At 48.6% G+C, this 22,327-nt stretch overlaps 1 protein-coding gene across 1 annotated transcript in view; it reads left to right on the forward strand.

Annotated features, from left to right (window-relative positions):
* Nucleotides 1-21,807, forward strand: part of LOC121548916 (neuromedin-B receptor-like) — a 36,101-nt gene extending 14,294 nt beyond the window's left edge. The window contains exon 3 of the mRNA XM_041860584.1: nt 19,525-21,807. Within this exon, the coding sequence (XP_041716518.1) occupies nt 19,525-19,908 (384 nt within the window). The 3' untranslated portion in view covers nt 19,909-21,807. The remainder of the gene's footprint in view (nt 1-19,524) is intronic.
* The last annotated feature ends 520 nt before the right edge of the window (nt 21,808-22,327 follow it).

A 22,327-nucleotide genomic window follows, 5' to 3' on the forward strand; every position in this document is an offset into this window, starting at 1 on the left:
GTGCTATTGCCTTTGTCCCATGCGCAATTGTTCTTCCTAGATATTCAACTTGAGATTGGCAGTACTGAAGTTTCGTTTTTGACACATTGTGTCCTCCCTCTGCCAGTCGCTTTAAAACCTTCATAGAGTCAGCATGGCATTGTTCCAAGGAGGGGGCGCAGATCAACAGATCATCCACATACTGGATCAATGTTCCTTCAAGTATTAGATCTTCTAGGTCTGTTCTTAACACCTGATTAAACACATGAGGAGAATGCTTAGATCCCTGTGGCGTCCGAGTATATGTGTATTGCTTACCTTTGTAGGTAAATGCAAACAAGTGTCTGCACTCTTCCGCCATGGGCACACTAAAAAATGCTCCACATAGGTCAATCACTGTGAAGTACTTGGCTTCTGGGGGAACATTGGTGAGTAGCGTATGAGGGTTTGGAACATCAGCAGGCCAATCTTGTACTATGTCATTTATGGCCCTTAAGTCATGTACCAGCCTCCACTTTTTCCCATCTGCTTTAAGAACTGGCAACAAAGGTGTGTTACAACAACTTTGCGTTTCTATCAATACTCCTGCTTTTATCAGTCCCTCAATTGTGGCACTGATGCCCTCTACTGCTTCAGGTTTCATATGGTATTGAGCCCTCCAAGGGGGCTTAACATCTGGCTTTATTTTGACAAACACAGGACTTGCTAATCACAACATCTGTATCATGTTGTGATCATACCTCATGAGGTATGTTTTTCTCCATTTCCTGTTTTTGCTGGTCCTCAAATTCTGTTGCTTCCCCTGGCTGTGTTAGCTGTTGGGATGTAACTTCCACTTCCCTTGGGTCTCCAGTCATTATTATTAGTAGTAGTAGTAGTATGGTGTATCTTGATGAAGGCTTTATCTTTTGAGTGATAAATCAGTGGATTTTCTGTCTTGTTCCATTGAATTGTTTTTGCTCGCTTCATCATGGGGCCCAAATCCTTTGCCTCCATTTCCTTGTTTACTAGTAAAGTAATGTGTGGGGCAGCTTCAGAAACATTGTACCATTTTGCCACAAAGTCTGAGCCATCCATGTCCGTCACCTCCATTGCTGCTCCTTGTTTTCCTATAATTATGTACTGAGACATTATAGGTACTGATTTCCCATTTGCATTTAACAACCACAGTTGCTCTAAAAGATCATCACGATAGGGATCATATTGCATGGTGCAGTGAAATTCTGACTTTCCTCTTTCTGCTTCTGGTATCTGAGCCTGAATAAACCTACCCCATTTCCTGACTACCCTATCTACTTCTGTCTCAATATTCCCTAACCAATAGACATTTGCTGTATCCTGTTTCATTACCATTTGTAAGTTTAACCCTGCCCTGTCTATAATTACCCCTTCAGAGGAACATCGAATGTGTATACCCATTTTGCATAGGGCATCTCTTCCCAATAGATTGACAGGGGTGTGTTCTGATACAAGTATAGGAAGGGTTGCGGATTTGTCATCCGCTATCAGGCAACCTGGAGCTGTCATTGGAATTAACTGCGTTTGTCCCGAGAATCCTATAGTTTTGGCATATTTGCCAGACATGGGGAGGTGAGAAGCATAATTTGGACTTACACAGGTGTAAGTGGCTCCAGTGTCAACCATCATGGGTGTGCCTCTGTTCTCTATTTGAACCTGCAGCATAGGTTCTTGATCAGCTCGTGTAGTTAGTACTGGAAACTGACCCTCCCCTGTAAGATTCTCTGGGCACCCCTAGTACCCCTGATTGGGCCCTGCCCATGGATTCACAGGACCTTGGATTTGCTGCTGATTTTGTTGCCAGCCGTCTGCTTGCTTCCAATTATTTTGGTTTTTGTTCCCCTGTTGTTGCCAGGGGTTTGTGGGGCAGTTTCGTCTGGTATGCCCTGGCTGCTGGCATCCCCAGCAAGTTCCAGGTGGCCCTTGTGGGCCCCGATTTACTCCTTTCTGATTATTTTGCTGACATTTTTGCTGTTTATTGTTATTATTCCATTGCCGGGGTTGTTGTGCATACACATTCACTACTGGTGCTGTGGGTTGTACTTGGGCCTGTGGCGCGGGAGGCATATATGGCCCTCCTGGAGTGACTGCAGCCATCTTTCCTGTTTCATTCGCAGGTGCTGTTACTGGGGCCTGGATTTTCTTCTTCCCTCTGTTTGTCAGTTCTTCCAATTGGAGTTGAGTCAGTTTCCTCTGAATGTCTCTCCCCTGCTCCATAAGTCTCTGTTCATCCTTTCTGTGTTTTTCTACTGCATGTATCACATGGTCACAGAATTATTTGTGTCTTTGAGGTTAGTCCCACCACATCCTCCAGCCTGCTTCTCACTGATTGGGGCATGGCCTCTATTATTGAGTTTCGGAATAGAGTTGTCATCAGTGGGTCCCCTTCTGGATCTCGTTCTGTTTCCAGTCTCCATCGTTTCATCTGTTCATGTAGATAGGCAGCTGGATTCTCAGTTTCTCCCAGTGTCCCCCCTTTCAGTGACTTGGGGTCAATTCTCGCCGGGTATTCCAGTCTTAGTTCTTGCCAGACTTCAGGGCGGTGTGAATCAAAGTCCATCCCATCTCCTTGTGGGTCACTCACTTCTCTCCTCAGGTCACTGTTCCCCAGTATATCCTCCATTTTTGCCTTTCCAACCACCCTCGCCAACAGTGCCTTCAGATCCCCCACAGCCAGCAGTTTCCCCATGGTTTGTTCCTCAAAAATCCTAATCAATTTTCCTGCCCCATCATGCAAATCTGGCAGACGGGCAACCAATCCTTCCAGGTCCTGTGATCCCCACGGAACATAGTGAGCCTGGGTACCTTTTATTAGAATTGGATATTGTCCCTTGTATTTTTCAGGTCTTCTCAATGTTCTCCTATTCCTCAATCTTTCTTCCCTCACACCTTGATTGCAATCTCCCCATATTTCAGCTGCTGCTCCTTCTTCCTCCTCTAGCTCTCTGCCTGTATGCTGTCTTACCTCACTTTGCTCCCTCTCTTTTTCTTCCTTGTCTCTCAACAGTCTCCTCATCCTGTCCATTTCTTTCTCTATTAGTTTGTTTGTTGCTTCAATATCTGCCATTTCTTCATCAGAGAGTTCTCCATCGTCTCTCTTCGTCATTTTCATTCTTCCCAATGCTTCCCTCAGCTCTCCATAGCAGTCCAATCTGTTTGGCTTGATTTCTGCCCTTCGCTTGATTCCTTCTGTTTTCTTTGAGTCTTTTTCCATCCTTTGGGAGGATGTAAACAAAGGTCTTTCTTCTTCCATTTCTATTTCTCCTTTTATTGATATTACTCCGGACACCTGGGGATATTGTCCACCAACATATGGTGGAGGTCCCACAGACCAATCTGCTTTCTTTTTGTTTGTTTTCTCATCATCTTTTCTCAACATGTTTCTGGCTTCTCGCATGTTCTTTAGCAATCCTTCTCCTTCCATTTTGAACATATTGAGTACTTATTTTTCTCTTTCTCTTTTGGCGCTTCTCTTCTTTCCTATGTCTTTTGCTTTATAGTTCTATATCAGTGTTTCTATTTCCTCACACACCGTGACATCAAATGTTCCTCCTTCTGGCCATTTGGTGCCCATTTTCCTGGTGCGTTTCTCCCATTTTTCAGATGTTTTCGTTATTTCTTCCTTGCCTAAGGGATACCTAGCACTCAGTATTTCTACCGCCGTTTTATTCATATTTATGGCCTATATTTTTTACTTCCTTTTTAATCTATTTTAGTATTCGTCCTATTTATTTATTTCTCCTTCTTAGTTCTTTTTATATTAGTATTCACTTTTATTGTTAAACTATTTGTGCTTCTTTGATTATTGCTTGGTCAGAACTTATTTATTAAATGGGCATTTGACAGTCTCTTTATATAATAATATCTTCTGATGTCCACTTTTCCTTTGTGTGGACACCTCATTAATCTTCCCCTTGCTAGTGTTTTATCTTAGCTTTAAATCACTCAGCTATATTTTTTATGTAATAATTGTCATGAGCACTCTCTCTCCCTGGTAGCAACATTAATTGCATTCAATTATCTTCCACTCTGCTCACCTCCCTCTCTCTACTCAGCCTAACTAGCTCCACCTGCCCTGCTCTGCTCTTGTTACCTGGCCAGCTGCACTGCATTTCCCACTCACCATCCTCACCTTGCCTCACTCTGTTCTAATTACTCTGCCAGCTGAACTGCATTTCCCCACTACCTCTCCCAGTATATCAAGCCCTGTTTTTCAGCCAAGCCCTGTCAGATCGTCTTCAAACCCGGACCAGTATCCTGCCTGTCTGCGCTCTGACTCCTGTTTGTGATACCGATCCTTTCTTGACTGCCTCCTTGTTCTACTGCCCCGTCTATCCCAACCTGCCTTCTGGACCTCGACTACTCTCCGATCTTCAGCCCCTCCGGTAACTTGTTTCTGCCTTCTGTCTCTCACCACGATATTTGCCCAGCCCTGATCTGTACTTCTGCCTGCCATTCATATTGCTGTTGTGTGTGTGTGTTCCCCCAGGTCTCCGACCACCAGATGAGCGTGCCCAGACGTTTCACCACCCTCAGCCCGATACGCCGCTCCATCACTGGGGAACACACACACTAAGCACTTGGACTGGACACCCCCGGACATTTGGTGACCCCCGGAGCACAGGTACCCACAGGAGGACCCTGAAAGACCCCTGACACCCCCTGGGACTCCTCTTCCCGCCTGTAACCTTGAATAAAGAACTCTGAATTTGAACTTGCGCTCTTGGGTCCTCTTCTGTTCGTGACAGAACGATCTGACCATCATGGACCCAGCGCACTCCCTGACCACGATGGAGGAAGAGCCAGAGAGGACTGCCCTACAGCGACTGGAACGCTCTGAGGGAGACATAAATCGGATGGCTGGCGACATCGCTTCCTTCTCCAGCTATTCAACCAGCAGCAACAACAGTTCCAACTGCAGCAACAACAGCTAGCCCAAGCCCTGCAACTACTCTCAAGCCCGGCTACTCCACCTGCACCCCCCTGGTCCTTTTGTTCCTGTACCACCGATACTCCTTCATCCCTCCGCTGGAGGTCCCAATGCTGCAGGCCCGGCAGTGCTGCCACCAGATCCCCATGCTCCTGAACCAAGGATTGGGAACCCGGAACGTTTTGATGGCAACCAGAAGCAAGTAAGACCATTCTTGAGCAGCTGCCGAATCCAGTTTGCACTACAGCCCAGGACTTTCTCAACAGAGGGAGCCAAGGTGGGGTATGTCATCACACATCTCACCGGTCGAGCTCGGTTGTGGGGAACGGCGGAATTCGACCGGCAAACCCCAGCCTGTGCCTCCTTCAGTGCCTTTGAGGAGGAGATGTTAAAGGTCTTTGACCTAGGCTCGCCAACAGCCGAAGCGTCACAAGCTCTGCTCACCATCCGTCAGGGCAATCGGACAGTGGCAGACTTCTCCATTGACTTTCGTACCCTGGCCAGTCAAAGCTCGCTTTAACCCAGAGGCACTGGTGCAAGCCTTCCTCCATAGCCTGGCCGGACTATATCAGGGACGAGCTTGTTTCCCATGACCCGCCCTCAACGCTTGATGCCGCCATTGACCTTGCCGTTCGCATTGACCGCCGTATACAGACCCGGAGGAGGGAGAAGGGCCGTCTCAGTCAACCTGCCATCCGTACTCGGGTCGATACCGCTTCTGTCCAGCCCCTGCCTGTCAAGTCCCATAGCCAACTCAATCAGCCTGAGCCCATGGAGATTGGCCGTGCCTCTCTGACTCCCGAGGAGCGTCGGGCGCCGTCTAAGCTCCAACCTTTGCCTCTACTGTGGTGGCGAGAATCACCGTGTCGCTACTTGTCCGGCAAAAGCCGCAGCTCACCAGGTGTAGGGGAGATCCGGGTGAGCTCAACAAGCCTTCAGTCTCCCTCCATCCGAAAGACCCTGCTTCATCTCCGCCTTCAGCTTTCTGACAAGACTCATACATTGGCCGCCCCTTGTGGATTCCGGAGCCGAAGCAAACATCATGGACCCTGAGCTTGCACAGCAACTGGGCGTGAACCATCATCAACTGACACAACCCATTCCTGCACGAGCCCTGGATGGGCATCATCTTGGCACTGTCACTCATATCTCCGCCCCTGTGACAATCCTGCTGTCAGGAAACCACCAGGAGTCCATCCAGTTTCACCTCCTACACTCACCTGGCCAACCACTCATTCTTGGATACCCGTGGCTCCGTCAGCACAACCCCCCACATCGACTGGGAGACAGGAACAGTCCGTGAGTGGGGGAAGGAGTTGTCACCAGACCTGTTTAAGGGGGGCCACCCTGCCCGTTCACCGGGAAGGATCTAGCGCTACCTCCGACATATCCAATGTTCCGGCCTGTTACCACAGCCTGAAAGAGGTGTTCAACAAATCCAAGGCGACATCTCTACCCCCCACACAGACCCTATGACTGCGCGATTGATCTCCTGCCTGGCACAGCACCTCCCAAGGGTCGTCTGTATTCACTGTCAGCCCCGGAAAGAGAGGCCATGGAGGACTACATTAATGACTCTCTTGCCTCCGGGATAATTAGACCGTCGTCTTCCCCGCAGGAGCGGGATTCTTCTTTGTCGGCAAGAAGGACGGTTCTCTTCGTCCATGCATAGATTACCGGGGTCTGAACGACATCACGGTTAAGAATCGCTACCCACTGCCCTTACTTTCGTCTGCCTTCGAACTGCTGCAGGGAGCCACTGTATTCACTAAGCTGGACCTTCGCAATGCCTACCATCTGGTGCGGATGAGGGAGGGAGACGAATGGAAGACAGCGTTCAACACACCAACCGGCCACTATGAATATCTCGTCATGCCCTTCGGCCTCACCAATGCCCCAGCAGTTTTTCAAGCCCTAGTGAATGATATCCTCAGGGACATGCTAAATACGTTCGTATTTGTGTACCTTGACGATATTTTAATATTCTCAAAGACTCTGTCAGAACACACGCACCACGTCCGGTTGGTCCTGCGCCGCCTGCTGGAGAACTCTCTTTTCGTGAAGGCAGAGAAGTGCGAGTTCCATGCCAAGACCGTTTCATTCCTGGGGTATGTGGTGACCGAGGGCAGCATTCAGATGGATCTCACGAAGGTGTCGGCTGTCACTTCCTGGCCAGTTCCTGAGTCTCGGAAGAAGTTGCAACAGTTCCTGGGCTTTGCCAACTTTTATAGGAGATTCATCAGAAACTATAGCACAGTGGCTGCACCCTCACGGCGCTAACCAGCACTAAACAACCGTACCAATGGACATCAGCTGCTGATAAGGCCTTCAATATCCTCAAGACATGTTTCACTTCTGCTCCCATCCTCCAGATGCCAGATGCAGCAAGGCAGTTTGTGGTGGAGGTAGATGCTTCGGACGTGGGAGTGGGTGCAGTGCTTTCTCAAAGAGCAGCTGAGGATGGCAAGATGCACCCCTGTGCCTTCTACTCCCGTCGGCTAACCCCTGCCGAATGCAACTACGACATTGGGAACCGCGAGCTGTTGGCTGTCAAGCTCGCCCTTGAAGAATGGCGGCACTGGTTAGAGGGGTCAAAGGAACCATTCGTAGTGTGGACAGACCACAAGAACCTGGAGTATATCCAAACAGCCAGGAGGCTGAACTCCCGTCAACAGCGGTGGTCTCTGTTCTTTACGCGCTTCAATTTCACGCTCTCCTACCGCCCGGGATCTCGCAACATCAAACCTGATGCTCTTTCCCGGATGTTTCAGAAGGACGAGACCACCGCCATGACAGCTCCCATTCTTCCCAGCCACTTGGTCGTAGCGGCCCTCACCTGGGAGATCGAGAAGCAGGTCATGGAGGCTCTTCGGGACCAGCCAGGTCCAAGCACCAGCGCCCCCAACCGTCTGTTTGTTCCAGCAAATCTCAGGTCACCTGTGATTCAGTGGGGGCACGAATCCCGTCTGGCCTGTCATCCCGGCATCACTCGCACCCTTCATCTGGTCCGCCAGCGGTTCTGGTGGCGGGGGATGAGACGGGATGTCCGAGAATTCATCCGAGCTTGTCCCACTTGTAATCGAAACAAGACTCCCAACCAGCCTCCTGCTGGGTTGCTGCAACCCCTACTCATACCCAAGAGGCCCTGGTCCCACGTTTCACTGGACTTTGTTACGGGCCTTCCGCCCTCTGACGGACACACAGTCATCCTTACCATTGTTGACCGCTTTAGTAAGATGACCCACTTCGTGCCCCCTTCCCAAACTACCCTCTGCTAAAGAGACCTCCCAGGTGGTCCTGGAACATGTGTTTCGTATCCATGGCCTACCCCAGGATATAGTGTCAGACCGGGGCCCGCAATTCTCAGCAACCTTTTGGAAGGAGTTCTGTCATCTCCTTGGGGCCACCGCCAGCCTATCGTCTGGATTCCACCCGCAGTCAAACGGCCAGACTGAACGCATGAACCAGGAGCTGGAGAAGGCACTGAGGTGTGTGGCTTCCCAAAATCCCCGGGCCTGGGCTCAACACCTGCTCTGGGTGGAATATGCCCATAATTCACTCACCAGTTCCTCCACCGGGCTCTCCCCCTTTCAGTGTGTCTACGGGTATCAACCTCCACTGTTTGCCAGCCAGGAGGCGGATGCCACCTGTCCGTCTGCTCTTGCGTATGCCCGCCGCTGCCGCCGCACTTGGGCCCAGGCTCGCACTGTGCTCCTGAAGTCTGGAACCAGCTACGCCGTCGGTGCCAACCGACGGAGGACTAGCACCTACTTACCGGGTTGGTCAGAAGGTCTGGCTGTCTGCCCGGGATCTGCCGCTGCGGGTTGTATCACGAAGCTGGCCCCTCGCTTCATTGGTCCTTTTCCTGTGCAGAAAGTCATCAGTCCAACGGCGGTCCGACTTCAGTTGCCCGCTTCCATGCGGGTCCACCCCACCTTCCACGTCTCCAAGGTCAAGCCGGTCCATGAAAGTCCCCTGGTCCCTGCAGCTCCGGCGCCACCTCCTCCGCGCCTCGTAGATGGCGGTCCTGTCTTCACCGTCCGGCGGCTGCTCCGCTCTAGGCGAAGGGGTAGGGGGTCTCCAGTACCTCGTTGATTGGGAGGGATATGGTCCAGAGGAGAGGACCTGGATCCCGGCCAGGAGGATAGTGGACCGGACCCTTATCACTGACTTCCACCGACTACATCCTGATCAGCCTGCAATCCGTAGGGGGCCGTCCAAGAGGGGTTCCTAGCCGTCCGGCCCGCCCCTGCTCCTGTCTCAGTGCCTGTCCTGTCTCCCGACCGTGACCCTCCAGCTCCTTCTGAGGATGAGGAGATTCACTCGGACCGCTCGGAGGAGTTCTGACCCGCCGCCTGCTCCCCTCCACCCTCCCGGCATGATGTTGTTCTTGGGACTTCTGGGGCCGTCCCTTGGAGGGGGGTCCTGTCATGAGCACTCTCTCTCCCTGGTAGCAACATTAATTGCATTCAATTATCTTCCACTCTGCTCACCTCCCTCTCTCTACTCAGCCTAACTAGCTCCACCTGCCCTGCTCTGCTCTTGTTACCTGGCCAGCTGCACTGCATTTCCCACTCACCATCCTCACCTTGCCTCACTCTGTTCTAATTACTCTGCCAGCTGAACTGCATTTCCCCACTACCTCTCCCAGTATATCAAGCCCTGTTTTTCAGCCAAGCCCTGTCAGATCGTCTTCAAACCCCGGACCAGTATCCTGCCTGTCTGCGCTCTGACTCCTGTTTGTGATACCGATCCTTTCTTGACTGCCTCCTTGTTCTACTGCCCCGTCTATCCCAACCTGCCTTCTGGACCTCGACTACTCTCCGATCTTCAGCCCCTCCGGTAACTCGTTTCTGCCTTCTGTCTCTCACCACGATATTTGCCCAGCCCTGATCTGTACTTCTGCCTGCCATTCATATTGCTGTTGTGTGTGTGTGTTCCCCCAGGTCTCCGACCACCAGATGAGCGTGCCCAGACGTTTTCACCACCCTCAGCCCGATACGCCGCTCCATCACTGGGGAACACACACACTAAGCACTTGGACTGGACACCCCGGACATTTGGTGACCCCCGGAGCACAGGTACCCACAGGAGGACCCTGAAAGACCCCTGACACCCCTGGGACTCCTCTTCCCGCCTGTAACCTTGAATAAAGAACTCTGAATTTGAACTTGCGCTCTTGGGTCCTCTTCTGTTCGTGACAATAATAAAACAATGTCTTCTGATGTCCACTTTTCCTTTGTGTGGACACCTCATTAATCTTCCCCTTGCTAGTGTTTTATCTTAGCTTTAAATCACTCAGCTATATATTTTTTATGTAATAATAAAACAATGTCTTCTGATGTCCACTTTTCCTTTGTGTGGACACCTCATAAATCTTCCCCTTGCTAGTGTTTTATCTTAGCTTTAAATCACTCAGCTATATATTTTTTATGTAATAATAAAACAATGTCTTCTGATGTCCACTTTTCCTTTGTGTGGACACCTCATAAATCTTCCCTTTGCTAGTGTTTTATCTTAGCTTTAAATCACTCAGCTATATGTGTGTTCCTACCCCTATGAGCATCCACACACCATTCACTCTTTCTCTCCTGGTGTGAGACCGGGTGCGTCCTTCCTACCAGGTTACACTTAAGTAACGGTCCAGGAAAGGTGCGTCAACCCTTCTCCACCAAGGACAGAGATTTTCACAATCACTTGCACTCTCACTCTTTCACACACTTTTCTAAGTTACCTGTAAACTTAACCCCCTCTTGATACACTTCCTCGACACAAGAAAACAGTTTTATACAGGATTTCTATTTATTTAGCCCCCTAGGTGATACACTTCCTCGACACACCTGGACTTCTACTACGCTTTCCTAAGCGACCTGTAAATTCTACCCTATTTTTTCTGATACACTTCCTCGACACAGAAAAATAAGCGGTATTACACAGGATTTCTGCCTACCTAAGCAGCCTATAAACGATACACTTCCTCGACACATTTATAGCGGTATTCGCAGGACTTAACATGTTATTGTCTGATCGCTCAACCAGATGGACAACCGCCCGTGCCGAAATGACCCAGACAAAGCGATCAGCAGGATGAATCAAATGAATCAAATGAATCAAATCAATTGAACAGACGGTTCAGACGAACAACAGAGTGACATCGACATGTATTCTTAAATTCAAAAGCTCCTAGTCTCTAATTTTCTGGTTCTTAAATTTGGAGAGACCTACTTGGTATTTCTGCAGCTGATACCGTGCCCCGGATCGGACCACACAAACGTTTATACTATATAAGTAAGAACTTGGCTTACCTGTTAAAAGCGGCCGCTTTTGTTTGTATGGTCCGTCCAAGCCGTTTCACAACTGCAGATGTACACCGTCTCTGGCCCCTGTTGTCAACTCCTGGCAAAGCTAGCCAAATATGTCGTAGAAATATTTGACTCAAAAAGTAGTCAACTTAAAAATATTTCTCAAGAGACTGGAACTTGTGAATTTAGACTTTTATTATTTGCATAACAAAGCCGAGCTTGCTCCATGGAACAACTGCTTGCCCTGAACTGGAACGCTCCTTTTATACAGACACAAATGCATAGTCACACTGATACAACTCCTCCCTATGTGAATGAATAACATCTTTCAGTATCACATGTTGGCTACTCACGAGGGCTACTTGCGCTTCTCTAAGTGGGGCCTCTGAATCTTGTTAGTGGCATGACTCAAAAAATTATGTACATACGTACGTTAAAGAACAATCACACTCTGTATTGACTATATTCACTATCCAGGCATGCATCTGGAGTACAAAGTATCAATCATGTTCATTCTGTTTTACCTTTATCATTTCATAACACATTATAAAACATATCAATTAATACTTAAACATGGTTTAAACATGTCATCCATAACCCATTCTCAACCACATACATTTAAGCATTTATCATTTACCATCCTCCCTGGCCCTTGAGATTATGTGCATGTGGCTATGTGTCATGTCATAAGGTCATAAGCACAAACAAATGATAACACTAGTTCCATTGTTACTCCAATCTCCACACAGCCATCACGAGGAGTTGTATCTCCATCACATGTCATTGACATACCCAGACCAGCTGCAAGGAGTTTATGAAAAACACATAAATGTCTCTGCTCTGTATTAACCCTTCAACTGGTTCTCAATCCATAACCATTTGAGGCATATAGGTGTTTAATTCCCAACCGTGAAGCACGGGGGTGGCAGCATCATGCTGTGGGGGTGCTTTGCTGCAGGAGGGTGGCAAAATAGATGGCAAAATAGATGGCATCATGAGGAAGGAAAATTATGTGGATATATTGAAGCAACATCTCAAGACATCAGTCAGGAAGTTAAAACTTGGTCGCAAATGGGTCTTCCAAATGGACAATGACCCCAAGCATACTTCCAAAGTTGTGCCAAAATGGCTTAAGGACAACAAAGTGTAACGATCCCGGCAGTCTGAGTCGGGTCCTGTCTGGTGACTAGTGTTTCTGTTCGTGATCTCCAGTTTCCCGAGGGTTCGGGAACGCTCCGGGGAGCGCTCTTGATTTCCGCACCTGCATCCCATCAGCAATCTGCACACCTGGTCCTGATCATCACCCTTCTTAGGCTCTGGCCTAACATCCAGTTCCTGCCGGATCGTTAGCCATGAACAGTATGTTTGTCAGCGTATCAGTCTCTGAGCTACTAGTGTTAGTTTTGTTGTTTTGCACCTTGTTGGCTTGCCGTGTACTTACCTCCGTTTGTTTCTATCTGCAGTCTCTCACCCGGAACCTTCTCCCAACCTCTGCCTGATGGTCGGCGGCTGCCGAGCCATTACCGGACCAACCACTGCATCCTCAACAACCCATCCACGCCACCCGCTCTGTTCCCTGGATTATTCAGCCTCACTCGGGAATCTATTAAATAAACACTCACCTTTGTCTCAACGTACCTTGTCCTGGTCTGCTTCTGGGTTCTGGCTTAGTAAACCGTGACAGAACGATCCGGCCAGTAATGAACCCAGCGGACCTGGACTCTGTTCGCCATGCCATTACCCAGCAGGAGAAGATGTTGGGCCATCATAGCACGGTACTACAGGAGATCGCGTTGTCAGTTCGGAACCTTTCTACCGGTCTGACGGAGGTCCAGAACCAACGCAAGTGTCCGGTGGAGGATCCACTACCGGTTTCACCCATCTCGCCTGCCGCTTCTGAAGTTGTGTCCCTCCGTGAGCCCAAGGTTCCGACGCCGGATAAATATGAGGGGGAGCTGGGAAGATGCCGTTCCTTCCTTATGCAGTGTGGATTAGTGTTCGATCTACAGCCCTACTCTTATGCCACAGACAAGGCTAGGATAGCCTTTGTGATTGAGTTGCTGCGTGGTCGAGCGCTGGAGTGGGCTTCAGCCGTTTGGGAACGACAGGATCCCTGCATGGCTTCATACCAGGGGTTCACGGCCGAGATGAGGAAGCTCTTCGACCATTCCGTCCGAGGGAGGGACGCAGCTAGGCGCCTGTTTTCTCTTCACCAAGGAACTCGCAGCGTGGCCGACTTCGTGATCGAGTTCAAGACGTTGGCTGTGGAGAGTGGGTGGAACGAGGAGTCTCTGCAAGCGGCCTTTTACCAGGGTCTGTCGGAGCAGCTCAAGGATGAGTTGATCTCCTATCCGGAGCCTAGTGACCTGGACAGCTTGGTAGCCTTGTCTATTCGGGTGGATAATCGAGTCCGAGAGCGAAGGAGAGAGAAAAAATGGGGACCGTCCAATCGATCAGCTTCTCAGTTCCCAGTCGGGTCGGGTGGTGGACCAGAACACGTCGATCATTCTCCACCACAAAGGATTAGTGGAGAGGACCTCTCTCCCGATTCTGAACCCATGCAAGTGGGGCGGCACGGGTTAACCAAGGAGGAGCGTCAACATAGACGTAAGACCAACTGCTGCCTCTACTGTGGTCGCTCGGGACATTACATCTCCACTTGTTCCCGGCGGTCGTCAAACTGCCCGGCTCGCTAAAGTTGGGAGGACTTTTAGCGAGCCAGTTTCAACCTCTCAGTACCTCTGTCAGACCCCGTTTCCCGGCTACCCTTGTGAACAGGAATCAAAGCTTAGCGATTAACGCTTTTATCGATTCAGGTGCCGATGGAAGCTTTCTTGATGCCGAGTTGGTGGAACAGCTGGGGCTTTCCAAGGAGCAATTGCCGGAAGCCATTGAAGCGACCACTCTGAACGGCAGTAGTCTGGCACGTATCACGATGAGGACTGAACCGGTTAAGATGCGGTTGTCGGGGAATCATTCGGAGATGATTTCATTCTTCATTCTGCCGTCGTCCCATGTTCCTCTGGTCCTTGGATACCCCTGGCTGAAGGAACACAATCCCACGTTCGATTGGGTGACGGGCAAGGTAACGAGTTGGAGCCTTGATTGTCATGCTAACTGTCTCAAGACTGCCTGCCCCCATTCGGTTCCCAGTCAGGTGATTGAGGCTAAACCCCCAGATTTGTCCCTGGTTCCCGAGACATATCACGATTTGGGGGAAGTTTTCAGTAAGCAGAAGGCTCTGTCACTCCCTCCCCACCGACCATATGATTGTGCCATCAACCTGTTCCCGGGAGCTGTCTACCCCAAGGGAAGGTTATACAGTATCTCCCGACCTGAACGTGAGGCGTTGGAGACCTACATCAAGGAGTCCCTAGCGGCTGGTCTCGTTCGTCCCTCGTCATCACCCCTGGGGGGCAGGATTCTTCTTTGTGGGTAAGAAGGATGGTTCTCTTCGACCGTGTATTGATTATCGGGGGTTGAATGCCATCACGGTCAAGAACAAGTATCCCCTGCCCTTGATGAGTTCTGCCTTCGACTCCTTACAGGGTGCTACGGTATTCACCAAGCTAGACCTACGCAATGCGTATCACATGGTCCGGATCAGAGAGGGGGACGAGTGGTTGACGGGTTTCAATACACCGATGGGTCACTTCGAGTATCAGGTGATGCCGTTTGGACTGACCAATGCTCCAGCGGTATTCCAGAGTATGGTGAACGACGTCCTGAGAGATATGATCGGTCTCTTTGTGTTTGTTTACCTGGATGACATTCTGATCTTCTCGAAGGAACCTTCCGACCACGTCCAGCATGTCCGGCAGGTTCTGCAGCGATTGTTGGAGAATCGCCTGTTCGTGAAGGCCGAGAAGTGCGAGTTTCACGCCCACACGACATCCTTTCTCGGGTACATCATCTCCAGGGGAGAGATTAGGATGGACCAGGAGAAGGTTAGAGCGGTTCTGGAATGGGCCCAGCCCGGTACGAGATTGCAGCTCCAGAGATTTTTGGGGTTTGCGAATTTCTACCGCAGATTCATCCGGGATTACAGCCGTGTGGCCGCTCCGTTAACTGCCTTGACTTCCAGTATCAGGACCTTCAAGTGGAATCCGGAGGCGGATCGAGCGTTTCTGGATTTGAAGAGGCGATTCACCAACGCACCGATTCTCTCTCAACCGGACACGGCCCGTCAGTTCGTCGTTTGAAGTGGACGCGTCTGATGTGGGAGTTGGCGCCATCCTGTCGCAGCGATGCTCCACGGACAGTAAACTCCATCCCTGCGCCTACTACTCTCGTCGCCTTTCGCCTGCGGAGAGGAATTACGATGTGGGTAACCGGGAGCTTCTCGCGGTGAAACTTGCCTTGGAGGAGTGGCGCCACTGGTTGGAGGGGGCGGAGCAACCGTTTATTGTCTGGACTGACCACAAGAATCTTGCTTACGTGCAATCGGCTAAACGCCTCAACTCCCCGTCAGGCCAGGTGGGCGTTGTTTTTCGGACGATTCAAGTTTTCCCTGACGTTCCGACCTGGATCTAAGAACGGCAAGGCGGACGCCTTGTCCGGATGTTCTCCAAGACGGAGGAGAGTGGGTCCAAGACCGAGACAATTCTCCCCCGGAACTGCGTCGTGGGAGCAGTTATGTGGAGGATTGAGGAGGAGGTGCTGGCGGCCTTCGGACTCAGCCCGGTCCCGGTAACGGTCCACCCGGTCGGTTGTTTGTGCCTGAGTCGGTTCGTCCTGCTGTCCTCAAATGGTCCCACGCCAGCAAGATGGCTTGTCACCCTGGCGTGGCTCGGACAATGGCGTTTCTTCGCAGACGTTTTTGGTGGCCTGCCATGGCCGAGGATACTCGGGGTTTTGTTGCTGCCTGTCCAGTGTGTGCGCAGAATAAGAGTACCAATCGGCCCAGCTCTGGACTACTTCACCCCCTTCCTATTCCCCGGCATCCATGGTCGCATCTGGCCCTGGACTTCGTCACTGGGTTGCCCGCTTCTGAGGGGAACACGGTCGTTCTGACTATCGTGGACAGATTCAGCAAGTTCGCCCACTTTGTGCCAATTGCCAAGCTTCCCTCTGCCTCGGAGACGTCCGAGATCCTGGTTAGGGAGGTTTTCAGGGTCCACGGGTTGCCCAGTGATATCGTTTCCGACCGTGGCCCTCAGTTTACCTCTGCTGTCTGGAAGTCCTTCTGTTTGGCCATTGGAGCTACAGTCAGTCTCACATCTGGTTTTCACCCCCAATCCAATGGTCAGGCGGAGAGAGCCAACCAGAAGATGGAATCCACGCTACGCTGTCTGGTCTCTTCCAACCCCACCTCCTGGGTCTCTCAGTTGCCTTGGGTTGAGTATGCCCACAACACTCTCCCTACATCTGCCACTGGGATGTCTCCTTCCAGTGCCTGTATGGCTACCAACCTCCCCTGTTCCCTTCTCAGGAGAAGGAGCTCTCAGTGCCTTCTGTTCAGGCCCATATTCGTCGTTGCCACCGGACCTGGCATCGGGCCAGAAAGGCACTCCTTAGAGGTTCGGACCGGTATCAGCTCCAGGCGATCGTCGCCGGATCCCCGCTCCCACCTATACCATCGGAGATAGGGTTTGGTTGGCCACACGGGATCTTCCGTTACGGACTGAGTCTAGGAAGTTGTTACCGAAGTTCATTGGTCCGTTTGTGGTGGAGAAGGTGATCAATCCAGTGGCAGTTCGACTCAAACTACCGAGGACGCTCAGAGTCCATCCCACCTTTCATGTCTCCTGCCTCAAGCCTGTCTTCCTCAGTCCTCTGTTGCCTCCTCCGCCTCCTCCTCCTCCTCCTCGGATGATCGGAGGTGGTCCTGCCTACACGGTGCGTCGCATCATGGATTCCAGACGGCGGGGCCGGGGTTTCCAGTATCTCGTGGACTGGGAGGGGTATGGCCCTGAAGAGAGGAGTTGGATTCCGCGGCGACAGGTCCTAGATGCTGACCTCATCAGTGACTTCTACCGCCTCCATCCTGGCGCTCCGGGAGTCCGCCCGGTGGCGTTCGTCGGAGGGGGGTACTGTAACGATCCCGGCAGTCTGAGTCGGGTCCTGTCTGGTGACTAGTGTTTCTGTTCGTGATCTCCAGTTTCCCGAGGGTTCGGGAACGCTCCGGGGAGCGCTCTTGATTTCCGCACCTGCATCCCATCAGCAATCTGCACACCTGGTCCTGATCATCACCCTTCTTAGGCTCTGGCCTAACATCCAGTTCCTGCCGGATCGTTAGCCATGAACAGTATGTTTGTCAGCGTATCAGTCTCTGAGCTACTAGTGTTAGTTTTGTTGTTTTGCACCTTGTTGGCTTGCCGTGTACTTACCTCCGTTTGTTTCTATCTGCAGTCTCTCACCCGGAACCTTCTCCCAACCTCTGCCTGATGGTCGGCGGCTGCCGAGCCATTACCGGACCAACCACTGCATCCTCAACAACCCATCCACGCCACCCGCTCTGTTCCCTGGATTATTCAGCCTCACTCGGGAATCTATTAAATAAACACTCACCTTTGTCTCAACGTACCTTGTCCTGGTCTGCTTCTGGGTTCTGGCTTAGTAAACCGTGACACAAAGTCAAGGTATTGGAGTGACCATCACAAAGCCCTGACCTCAATCTTATAGAAAATGTATGGGCAGAACTGAAAAAGCATGTGCAAGCAAGTTGGCCTACAAACCTGACTCAGTTACACCAGCTCTGTCAGGAGGAATGAGCCAAAATTTACCCAACCTATTGTGGGAAGCTTGTGGAAGGCTACCCGAAAGGTTTGACCCAAGTTAAACAATTTAAAGGCAATGCTACCAAATACTAATTGAGTGGATGTAAACTTCTGACCCACTGGGAATGTGATGAAATAAATAAAAGCTGAAATAAATCATTCTCTCTACTATTATTCTGACATTTCACATTCTTAAAATAAAGTGGTGATCCTAACTGACCTAAAACAGGGATTTTTACTAGGATTAAATGTCAGGAATTGTGAAAAACTGAGTTAAAATTTATTTGGCTAAGGTGTATGTAAACTTCCGACTTCAACTGTACGATGAAAGGTTATGACAGTAATGATATTGTTGACACTCAGGGCATACGCTACACGAATTTGCCACGTTTTTGCCATCCCCGAAGAATTTTCCAGATCGGAGTGAAATCCTATGAACTTGGGCTAGGATCATCACATCGGGACTCTTGTAGTTTGAGCGGGTCAAGGACTCACAGATGATTGCTGTTCCGTTCTCCAGACCCCGGTCGGATTTCCCGATACTTTCGGACATGTCCGAAATTTTGGTGGTGCATCTTGTAGTATGAGCAGTGCTACGACGCGATTGGGCAAGGAATACTGCCAATGGCCAATGAGCACTCAGCATGTGATACCAAAATAATGATGGCAAATAGGAAAGGAACAACAAACAACACGCACGGTGCGGACAGAGGTGATGGAAGTCAGATTGGTGGAGCTGTGGAGAGAATGCAGCTGCCTTTTCATTATTACCTACCTCTGTGTCCTACCATGACACAAGCCAAAAAGATAAAGGCTGGAATGAAATGCCAAGTATCTAGCATGCTAACTATGGGCTATAACTTTATTTAAACATGTTATATTACTTCCAATTCACTCTGTAGAATAGAAAGTGCATACTGTCCACGTCTGCCCAACCATTTGCAGTCTATATTCTGCGCCTCCGTCTCTTTTGATGTTTCTGCACATAATAATGTGCACACTAATATATAGAGGGAGACTTGCACTGCTGGTGATGACTCATGCAGAGATCAAACAGACCTACACCTCTGCAGTGTAGGTAGCCTTCGTCGGCTGACGTAGCCTCGCAAGCCAATCGCAGAATGTGAAGAGAAAACAGAAGCACATAGTACAATCTGGCCAGGTTGATATCAAGATTTTAATTTGGTAACATTGCACAGTGTGACATGTAATAATTGTAAAATACTAAATCCTATGTACAGTGTGGGAAGGCCTTAGAGAGCTGACTGAAGGGCAATCTAAGGGAGTACTGGTGGCTCTTGCTTGTGTGTTTGTTCATACTTGTTTGGTGTCTCTGGTAGATACTGTATTGAAACTGAAGGACAATAGCCATATTACTTTTAGCCTGTGCAAAATACAGAAGAGAGTGATTTGGACAAATTGTATTTTGTAGGTCTTATGTACTCTCTAAACCTTTTGGAGGGAGGCCTTCTGTATTTTGTACTCTGTAATCCTTCTGGAAGATTGACAGGGTTTTATGTTGAATATCATCATGTATTTTCAAACACTACATATCTCTTTTCTTTATTTTTCCAAGATGGAGACGAGAAAACGGCTGGCCAAAATTGTTCTGGTTTTCGTGGGCCTCTTCGCTCTCTGCTGGTTCCCCAACCATGTCTTGTACATGTACCGCTCCTTCAACTACCGTCAGATCGACTCCTCCCTGTCGCACCTCATCATCACCCTGCTAGCCCGCATGCTAAGTTTCTCCAGCTCCTGTGTCAACCCGTTTGCCCTCTACCTGCTGAGCGAGAGCTTCCGCAGGCACTTCAACAGCTCACTCCAATGCAAGAGGAAGCCCCACCACGAGCGCAATACCAGCTACCTGCAGAGCACCTCGGCCATAAGAATGACCTCCATCAAGAAGACCACCCCTACTGTCATCAACGGACATGGCAACAGGCAGGAGGTCACTCTGTAGGTTTAGGACGTCACCTGATGACGTGTAAGTGGTGGGAGTGACACCAAAAAAAGATACATGCAAAGCTTTACAAGGTGGACTATTATGAAAAGGTCATGCCTGTGTGCTAAACAGAAAATGCTTTGTTTGAAGCTGCCTTGTTTATACATTCCCCACAATGCTACATATCACTGCTGATGAGATGATCACCCATGAACTGAATGTATACAGACATGTTGTCAACAAATCTGTCTTGTATTTTTTGTAATTCCCGTATCCACAATGTTCAATTTTTCATGTTTTGTTGTGTCAATCTGATACATGTTTCACTTTACAGAGTTTACATATATCTATACTGTCTGTGACGCATGCTGTCCAAACTGCAAACCCAAAGAGCAGGTAGTTGCTCCCACGACAGGAAATCTATGTGTAACGGGGGTCAGTGTGCTTCTTAACCTCCTCTACTATCCAACTACCCCATACTGGGCTCGAACCAGTGATCCTCTGCTTCGCAACACAAGTGACCACCCTCCTCGAGTAATTTCAACAAAAATCATAATGTCATTGTAAGTAATTATTTCCCGCAAACATCTGCCTGAAAGTGGATAGAAGTGCCAAAGCAGAAAGGGGCCACAGGAAATGGAAATTAAACCGAGGTTTACCAAATGTTGATGGAAACCTGTACACCACTATTGCAGGACAGTAAGATGATAAATGCCATTTGAATTTGTTCATGAGATCACTTTGATAATGCCATTTCCTGTGCTATGTTTGAATGTTTATCTTCAGATGCTCAATGTGACACAAATGTTTGCTGTTTTGTTAAGTAAAACGTGTCCCAGTATGTTGAACTGCAAATGCTGCAACATGATTGCTGTAAAAAAAATATATATATATATATTGTGTGGTTATATTTTGTAAACTTTCATAATTCCATGCACAGCATAGCTTCATTTAACATGTAAATGAATAAACTCTAATAAAGAGTGTGCTTTCTGAACATGATTAATCAAACATTGAATTACACTTATCAAGGGATCATGATAATTATTGGATTAAACCCACATTAACATCCTCAATCCAAATGTATCTGTTCCTCTTAATCCTCCCAATCAGGAAAGCAGTTTTAATTTACATAATTTCAGTATGCTAATGTTAAAATCTATCTGTTTATTAGTGATATGTCCTAATACACTGATCTCAAGTGATTAGTCAACAGGTGCCTCAATGGAAAAGGGATCGGTGTCTGTAACCACTGAGCAAATTCAATGGCTGAATCTACAACTATTTTCTATTGTCTGTCCATTTTTCACCATCATGGAAATTGATTTGTGTTATTCTACCAGAGTTCTCTCTTCTTATGATGACTTGAAAAATGGTTTGTACAATGGAAAATGCATTTGTGTTTGAAATTCTTCATCATATATTGGACCTACCTCTCTGCCACAAATGCAATGTGATACTACGCCCACCTCCTAATTACTGTGGATTTGCAATGTTTGGGAAATTGGAACGGGATCCTCCAATGGTTCTGCTGTGTGTCTGTGTGATAAATACCCACAGCATGTAATATAATCACAACAATATTGAAAGAATGTCATGTTGACTGTGCCAGGTAAAATTGTCTGTGAACAATTGTGATGTTATGATATGTATGCTTTTCAGACCTGGGTTCTCTGTATGTGATTATTTAAATACTTATTTTCTGTGTAATGGAGTATTTCCAAATAATGTGGCCCGAATCAATTCCAATATTCAATTACTTGTCTTTTCAAATAAAACATATCTAAATACTCACTTCCAAATGTCTTTTAAAGTAAATTAAATACCATAAACAGTATTTAAACCCAGGTCTGCTTAAGAATCACATATTATTTATTAATATTGATATTTAACATGCAAATATATTTACTTTGAATGTGTTGCTATAACATTATTGCACATAATATAAATGTGATACCGTTAATAAATTCTACTCACAAGATGTTTGTCTGCATGCATATTTGACATGCCTCTTAAGTTATTCCAACATGCATTAGTCATATTTATTCAGGACTATGCCAATGATAAGGTGAGCAACCTGTCTTTATTAATTTCAGAGAGCGCATGTAGTTCTGTTGTAAATAATTGTTGTTGTTGAAAAGCTGGCTTTTTCTCCAGGCTTGATTTGGTTTGAAAAACCCAGTGGTTTGTCTTTTCATTTCCTCCTGATTATCGAATTACGAATAGCGTGGCTCACAGCGCAAACACGGTGGGCTTATAGCCATGGGGGAGGGGAAGGGGGGGGGTTCGATGTCCGTATGCATTAATATAATAATAATAAATAATCTGCCATTTAGCAGACGCTTTTATCCAAAGCGACTTACAGTCATGCGTGCATACATTTTTTTTGTGTATGGGTGGTCCCGGGGATCAAACCCACTACCTTGGCGTTACAAGC

The sequence above is a fragment of the Coregonus clupeaformis genome, chromosome 33 (genome assembly GCF_020615455.1).
Source record: "Coregonus clupeaformis isolate EN_2021a chromosome 33, ASM2061545v1, whole genome shotgun sequence".
NCBI classification, from domain to species: Eukaryota; Metazoa; Chordata; class Actinopteri; order Salmoniformes; family Salmonidae; genus Coregonus; species Coregonus clupeaformis.